This window comes from Cibotium barometz, chromosome 39, assembly GCF_041138505.1.
Source record: "Cibotium barometz isolate CiBa-2024 chromosome 39, ASM4113850v1, whole genome shotgun sequence".
Classification (NCBI taxonomy): Eukaryota; Viridiplantae; Streptophyta; class Polypodiopsida; order Cyatheales; family Cibotiaceae; genus Cibotium; species Cibotium barometz.
Genome location: NC_141084.1, coordinates 12,261,170 through 12,269,891, shown reverse-complemented (window position 1 = coordinate 12,269,891; position 8,722 = coordinate 12,261,170). Strand labels below are relative to the sequence as shown.

Sequence of the window (8,722 nt, the reverse complement as noted above, 5' to 3'; positions counted from 1 at the left end):
CTACTACTTGGGTGTGTAGTTTATACAGCAAGATCATAGTATAGTCATTAAACACTCAAAGTACATCAAGGCACCGCTCAGAGGTTCAGTATGGAAAGTTACAAACCAATCTCTACACCAATGGAACCCGGTGTAAAACTTAGTATGTAGGATGCCGGTGAACGGTTCAGTATGGAAAGTTACAAACCAATCTCTACACCAATGGAACCCGGTGTAAAACTTAGTATGTAGGATGCCGGTGAACCATTCGACATAACCACTTATGATCAAGTTGTTGGATGCCTAATCTATTTGTGTAACTCACAGCTAGACATCTAGTATGATCTGTCACAACTTTCAAAGTTCATACATTGCCCAGGCACTAAGCATTGGCAGGCCAGACATCCAGTATGGTATGTCACAACTTTCAAAGTTCATACATTGCCCATGCACTAAGCATTGGCAGGCAGTTAAACATATCTTCATATACTTGTAAGGAACTCAAAATCTTGGATTGTTATATGCCAAGGGGGGTGATTTAGAACTACATGCCTTCAGTGATTTTGAATGGGCAGGTGATTACGATACATGACAGTCCATGTCTGAAAACTGCTTCTTTCTTGGCAATTCGTGCATATCTTGGCTCAAAGCAAGAAGAAACCAAGTATGGCAACATCATCATGTGAAGGTGAATACAGAGCATCATGTGAAGGTGAATATAGAGCATCATTCATTGTGATTTGGTTGAGAAGATTGATGGAGGATCGTTGTGTCCCTTCAAACACATCCACTCATATTCTCACTGACAATTAGAGCACAATGACAGTTGCAAAGAATCATTTTCTATATAAATCTCTATATAAATGACATGCTAGTGTGACAGGCACCAATGAGGATTTCATTATAACTTTCAAAGCTGACCTTGCCTCAAATTTTGAGATGTCAGATCTTTGTCTTTTGCACTACTACTTCGGTGTGTAGTTTATACAACAAGATGATAGTATAGTCGTTAAGTCGTCAAAGTACATTACGGCACTGCTCAAGAGACTCAATACGGAAAGTTGTAACCAATCTCACGGTCAGACATCCAGTATGATCTGTCACAACTTTCAAAGTTCATACAGGCACTAAGCATTGGTAGGCAGTTAAACGTATCTTTAGATACTTGTAAGGCACTCAAAATCTTGGATTGTTCTATGCCAAGGGGGGTGATTTATAACTACATACCTTCAGTGATTTTGATTGGGCAGGTGATTACGATACATGACAGTCCACATTTGAAAACCGCTTCTTTCTTGGAAATTCGTGCATATCTTGGCTTAGCAAGAAGAAACCAACCATGGCAACATCATCTTGTGAAGCTGAATACAGAGCATCATTCACTGTAATATGGTTGAGAAGATCGATGGAGGATCTTTGTGTCCCTTCAAACACACCCACTCATATTCTCACTGACAATTAGAGCACAATGACAATTGCAAAGAATCATGTCTTTCATGCCAAGACCAAGCACATTGAAGTGCATTACCACTATGTCAGAGAGAGGCTCCATGCACAGAAGAGATCAATCTGATCTATTTTAGTACACATGACAATGTGGCATATTATTTTATTAAAGCCTTTAAAAGTTTGAGGCCTTCCACAAAGCTTTGGGCCTCTTCCCTTTCAAAGATTGATCTGCAATCTCAATAAATCTCACATTTGTATTAGAGGGGGTTTGTTAGATTTATGGTAGTACTGTATTGTGAGGTTTATGTACTTATGCCATGGGCACTAGGCGTTTTTGTTCCACTGGGTTTTTCCCTATGGCATCCAAGTGTGAACGGGCACCTTAGGTTAGCTAGTGTATAAGCAATCTCATCCACAGTTTAGGAAGGCTACTCATTTTTACTTTCTCTTTGTACTTGTAGAGAGCTTCAACTCTCTCCTTGGAGTTCTCTCACACTCTACACCTCTATGTTCTTGTCTTTGAGCAGTGTGTGTGTGAGTTCAGCTCCAAGGAGAGAGCTTCATCTCTCTCCTTGGACTTTTCTCACACTCTACACCTCTGTGTTCTTGTCTTTGAGCATTGTGTGTGAGTTCAGATCCATTCTATGAGCTAACACTTCACTCACGGGCTCACATCATGTCTAGCTGAGCTCACAGAAATTTGGATGAAATAAGCTCATGTCACACTTCATCGGCTCACATAAATTTGGATGAAATAGACTCACATTATTTTGTATGAAATAGGCTCCTGGTGAACTAGACTCACGTCACGCCTAGGTAGGCTCACATCATGGCTAGATGGGCTCACGTCTCACAGCTAATAAACTCGTGGATTTTTAATAAAATAGGCTTACAAATTTTTATTTTATAAAATAGGCACATTGAGGCATGGATTTCCAAGTTTGTGTGAGGCTCCTATGTAAGGGTTGGTGAGTAATCATTTAGTAATAATTGGCTTAAATGCTCTAATAATTGAAAAGGACAAAGATATTTCTTGGGGCCCTAGCATTGAAAATTTTATTACAATGCTTCCCATATCAAGTGCATCAACCCAACATTTGTCTCATTTCATGGTGTAAAACTTGGACAGCTTTTGTAACTTCAAAGTAGGAATTCTATGGCCACGACTTTCCTATCATGTTGATGAACCACTTACTTCCAAAAGGGAAGTCATAGAGATGCTCTTTCACTTTATTGACACTACTATGAAGTGCTTGATTTTCTAGTCAGAGAGATGGTCTTGCAATGTTAGCTTCTACATCCTCTCTTTATGATTTACAAACCCCCTCAATAATGAGATACATGGTCCAATGGTGGTTAACCAAATAATCCTATCCCAAGTGATCCCAACCTCCTAATGTATCTCTACCTACAAGCTTGCAATTTGCACATCTTGTCCATCTTTCACTTCAAGCTTTTTTGGTATGTGGATCAGTGTGTAGAGGGCCTGTAGACTTTTACATGCTATTTTGAAGTTTGTGAGCTTTTCTTGCACTCTTTCTCTCTTTTGGATGCTTGATGTCCTTCTCTTTGTATGTTGCTTCCTTAGAATATCTTGCTATATGGTTCTTGTGAGTATAAGGGTAGCCATTTAAACTCATGTATTACTTTTGTAAAAAAGAAAGTGGTACTAGAGCTGAAGGTAGACATTTATGTGTGAAAAGCCTGTGTAGATTTCCGAGTGGGTGAGCAGCCCTCGGACAGAGACACATACCTGAGTAAAGTGTTGCCTGGGTATGGGAAGTGAATGGAGCTAGAGAGATGAAAGGAAGAAGTGTATAAGAGGGGAAAGTGATGTATAAGAAGATAACAGGAGCAAAGTTCAAGTGCTTTGTGAATGTCTAGATCTTCCATGGTGCTTGCTCCTCTTGAGTAGCTTGGAGAAGGAGCTCAAGGGATCATGTCCCATGAGGGAGGAGGAAGAAGGAGAGCAGAGTAACCTTGTCTTGGACACTAAGAAGCTTGGGTTAGCACACCACACACTAATCTCACAACCCACCTCACTCAACGTCTCACACACCTTCTTACTTACTATCCATTGCCACATCGTCTCACACACCATCCACCGCCATGTCATCTCACTCGCCATCTACCCATCCTGCTAACCATCCACCACTGCCACATCACCTCACCCACCAACACTTCATTTAAGTTGACTAGTGTGAAACTAGATAAGAGTGTGGAGCTCGGATCCTTAATTTGTCCTAAGAAAATCTAGCTCCAGCGTGTTTGTTTTGACCGTTGGCTGTTTACAGTGTTTACAGGGTTCAGCCCCACTCCACAGCATTGAGAACCTCTCCCCGACTGGATGCTCCAGGCTCCCACACCCACATTAGTGGCTGGACATTCCTTCAGCAGCAAGCGGTATGACTTCCTACTACAGTGATAAAAAGGGGAGACCTCCTCCTGAGATGACCATGATGAAGCCCCGGGGGGGGGGGGGGGGGGGGGGGGGATTGCAGTCTCCTGTCCATTCTGCATCCGGGATTTGGACTGCAGGTGGCCATTGCCCATCACCATGTACGGCACACATTGACAGTGTAGGGAATGACCATTCCCGGGAGGAATTGGGGAGCCAGCACCAGCTGGCGACTGGATTCCCCTGCGAATGGCCAACCCATGGCCATTCCCACCATCATGGTCGTGGGGAGGCGGAACTCAGAAATTCAACTGCAGTGACACGTGGCAGCATCTTCTGCATTCCAGATTCTGGGTGCTGAGTTGGTAGCATCTTCTGCATTCCGTATTCCAACTGCTGAGTTTGCAGCAGCTGATGAACTGCTGCAACTGATTCCGTTTTTAAAAGCCTGGTGATTTGACGGCTGAGATTCACCCTCTGCCGACCAGGGGTGTGGGGCACCCAAACTTGCAAGCAGCTGAATTGCCAGGGTTTGGATTAACAGAGCCATTGGCATGCCAGTTCTTGCAAGAAACAAATCTCACACTGCTGTGCTGATTGGGGCTTCGCAACATGCTATCAATATGCACCTTAAATATATTTACTTTGTTCTGCTTAGGAGGGATTCTCAAGCATCCACCAGACATGGCACAAAAAGAAGTCTTCCTCCCCTTTTTAACTTCACACCCGCTGAACACCAGGGCCCAATTGTAGACTCAAACAAGTATGGACAAGCCCAAGGTATAGCCGACATTGTATGTGTGGGGCCAGACAAGAATCAAACCCACCTTTTGAGCCACACAGTCTTGCACCTTACCACTCCGTCTCATTGCATTTGAATGTAGATACTTTTAATGATGTGTATCTATCCACATCTTGTGGAAAGGGAGGCAGACACTTGTTCTTGTCTGGCGACAGCTCTCTAGAGACTAGGACATTCCCAAGGTGCTTGAAGACAGCCCATGGAACACATTGGAAAAGAAAGAAAGTATTTATAGACAAATCTTCATAGACAAACCCTCAAACTAAGTTTCTATCACTTCTTTGGAGTTCAAGAGCAGACTCAGCCATGATGAAGGCTGGTAACACAGAAAACACACACACAACAGCAGAATTTCAGTGGTTTGGGGAAGAATCAATATAAACCAGCTGGACAACAAAGACTTCAATAAAAATCTGCATGTCCACTAATACCGCAGAAAGAAATAACAATGGAAAGTTCAGGACCTCCTGCAAGTTTAGCCCCTTGTTCTACAACTCTCTGCAAAATCTCAGGTTCTCCCGCTCCTCCATCAACTGTACATTAACCCCCGCATATCATCGGCATGCAAAGAAAGAAAAAGCAAGAACAAAATCTTGACACGCACAAACTTCCTCAAGTAAAGTGTACTTTAGAAAGATGCTAACCTTCAAGCAAGGTCAGCATCGCATAGCTGCCACATACACCATTCAACACACATTTTAGCGAGTACAAAATTGTTAAAAGTCTGTTGTCAGCAAACCAAACCAAGGTCTTAGGGTGGCTTCAGATGCATCCAGCAGACAAAGCCTGACGCTGACACAATGGGATCCTTTTCAAGCAAAAAAGAAGTGATTCCTCCTGACCTACTTAACACCATCCTCAGCCACCTGTTTTGGAAGGCCCACCAGCCGACATTCACATCCACTAAATTGCATCTGGCACGTCCAAGTTGGAGTACAAGAGACACATGAGGGCGGATGCCTGGACAGCACTACTCTCCTACTGAGCGCAATCACCCCTCCTTCCCCTTTTCATGCATCACAGCATGGGACCTGGATGTGAACCCAGTGAGTGGCCCATATGGCACAGACACATACAAGGAGTGCAGCACAGAACTGGGCAGTGTGGAATAACATGGGTCAGTGGGCTGGAATTGGAGCTGAATGGATAGGGAAACTATGCAGTGATGGGCAATGACTATGCCTGGATCAAAAGCTAGACTATTGAAAGCAGCCCACCAGCAGCCAAAGCAAGAAATGGGAGTAAACCATAGCATGTCCCGTCCTACAAAACATGAAAAACATTTGCCAACATAGTACAGCAAATGAAACATTCATGCTTTGGCATTCCAAGAGCTTCCACCTTCAGCACATGATATATAAGCCAGTAAGTCTTTGATCAAATTTCCTCACTATGACAGGAAGGCTTCAGAGGAAAAAAGGTGTTGCTTAAGAGAGAATCAATGGATCTATAAAGCTAGAGAAACTTGCATATCTTTCACACGATTTCAGAAATTTTACAGGCACAGGCAGAAGACCCTAAAAACTGTTTGGAATGTGACAGGCGGTGGCAGAACTGACCCGCTGCCCAGTCTTTAAATCAAACTTCCACCAGTTGATGAGAAACAAGAGTATGAGTTTCTCCATACAGATAAAGATACATGATTCAGGAGGTATAATCCTTCTTGATATGGACAGATAGGCAGAGGGGTGAGAACTGAAGAGATTGGAAAGGCTTTATGTGGTGAAGTTCTTTACTTTCATATTAAGAAATTCTTGCTACCATCTCCACATTCTTGAAAAGCCTTCACCAAAAATGTCGCCTTTCTCTTAGCTCTGACAGTGCCCACCTGCATGAGATTCAAGCATATATCCAAAGCTCCTGCATTGAAAGCCTGCAAAGTATACTTTTTGCTATTTGAGCAGAGGGACCACAAGACAGCAGCAGCATGTTCCTTGCTTCTTGCAGTCCCTGAGCTAAGCAATCTCATCAAGGTCGGCAATGCTGGTTCTCTGATAATGGCAAGCCTGCCCTCCACTGAAGTTGAAAGAAAATCAAGGACAGTAAGGGCGTGTTCGACTGGCTCGCTGCCACCTTCAATAAGGAGGGCCAGTAAAAGGGGGACTACACCTGCGGACACTGCACGAGCTTTGTTTTCGTGATACACACACAGTCCACATAGAGCACTCATTGACTCCTTTTTCCCTTTCAAATTGCCCTCTGCAAGAAGCTTCACAAGAGCAGGAATGGCATCAGGCCGGCTGCCAATGGTGGCCTTATTAACATCAACCAGAGCTACGCTGGTGAGGATGGTTGCAGCCTTAATTCTGCTATCCATAGAGCCTGTTTTCAAGGCCTGGACAATTGCATCAACAGCACCTTCTGCAACTAGACCCACTTTGTTCTCATCATCCATGCTGAGCTCCCACAGGGCATCCAATCCCCCCTCCTCCACATGATGATCTCCACATGATAACAAAGACAAAATGGGGGCAATGCCGCCTGCTTCCACTATGCAAGTGCGGCCTTCCTTACCTTCTTTTGCTAAGTGTCGGATCTTCTTGATGGCCTCGCGGCGGGTCTGCAAGATCGAACTGGACAGGCTTTTGACCAGACCTTCCACGAGGGCTTTCAGGCGGACAAGGCCCTCTCGTTCAGCTAAGCCATAGCTGGGTATGTGGGCGGAAACTTGGGGTCCTGCGGGCGGCTTCAGATCAATCGCATTGGCGTTCGCCCATTGACAGATGAGGCTTCTGAGGGCGTAGTTGGGGATAAGCTTGGTGTCGTACAGGACCTGCTTGGTTTTAGGGCAGGTTCTGTGTCCGGCGTCCAGCCATCGCTGTATAGAGGGGCGGTCGTAGGTTTGTCCGGTGGCCAGGATGACGGGATCGCTCATAAGCTCGAGTGAGATGGGGCATCGGAAATCTTCAGGAGGGGCAGCCATAGCCAAGGAAACAGGCAAATTTCTTGGTGAGAGAAAAGCCCTCTCTCTCTCTCTCTCTCTCTCTCACACACACACACACACAGACACACAAGATACCCTCCCTCAAAACCCTCTCTCTCTCTCTCTCTCTCTCTCTCTCTCTCACACACACACACACACACACAGATACCGTCCCCTACTCACAGACCCAGCTTGCAATGTCTGCTCTTGAACACCTCTGTCTGTCTCTCTCTCTCTCTCTCCCCCTCTCTTCTCTCAACCGGCCGTGTGACTATGACTGCACGTGCTCATCAGTGGCCCATTCCCTCTCGTACACAGTGGCAGCAATAATATTGCGTCATTTGCGTACTCTCATCTCTCCCGTTACGTTTTTGACTATTCCTCACCATAGATTAGTGTAAAGGAAGCTTCCTTAACACGTTCCTAATCAAAGTTAAGAGGGCCACTCCATTCTAAAGTAAGCTTTAGGCCTACGTGCGAGCACCATCCACAAGAGTACCCTCAAATGAGCTGCACAAATGCTTCCACCCAACATTATATTAACAACATAAAATTTGAACTAACGTCCTTTAATAAAATAATCAAACTTTCACTTGTGGTTTTCATCGCTAGAATCTCAATCAATCTCCACATTATCTAGCATAAGATATGCGCACTTCTCATCTCTCTGTTTTTGGGTTCTTTTGTGCTCGTGTTCGTGTGTGCTTCCATGCCGCTCTCAACAAGCACTTCTCATCTCTTCGAAGAGCGAGAACTAACCTTTCATCAACAATTTACATACTTGTAGGTGAGAAGAAGAATACACAAAGATGACCAAGTACAAGGAACTCTTCGAGTCAACGGTAATGGCTCCATGTTTTCACATTTGATGACTTAATAGGCTTCAGAGAAATAGATACCATCTAGTACTAATTCCATCCAAGCTAGACAAGTTCATTTCACGTCTCAACTATTGGGGCATCCATGAAACCTTTTCAAGAACTCCTAAGTGACTAATACCAAAAAGATTCTAGAAACATTTGATAGTTTGTTTAGCACATAGACATGCATATTGTGCCTAAGGCATGATTATCTAGCTTTTCGAGTATACCACATGATGTACCAAACATGGAGCTACAAAAGGAGGATTAATACCACATGATGGTTTTAGGCATAAAACATAGAAAACAAC

The 8,722-nt window shown here is 44.1% G+C and overlaps 1 protein-coding gene across 1 annotated transcript; it reads right to left on the bottom strand.

Annotated features, from left to right (window-relative positions):
* Positions 1-5,029: 5,029 nt before the first annotated feature.
* Positions 5,030-7,931, bottom strand: LOC147615734 (U-box domain-containing protein 8-like). Its single transcript, XM_086778314.1, has 2 exons — positions 5,273-7,931; positions 5,030-5,161 (listed from the first exon to the last, which is right to left on the bottom strand). Exon 1 carries the CDS (start codon positions 7,549-7,551, stop codon positions 6,367-6,369), a length of 1,185 nt encoding a protein of 394 aa, XP_086634440.1. The 5' UTR covers positions 7,552-7,931; the 3' UTR covers positions 5,030-5,161; positions 5,273-6,366.
* Between the last annotated feature and the right edge of the window lie 791 nt (positions 7,932-8,722).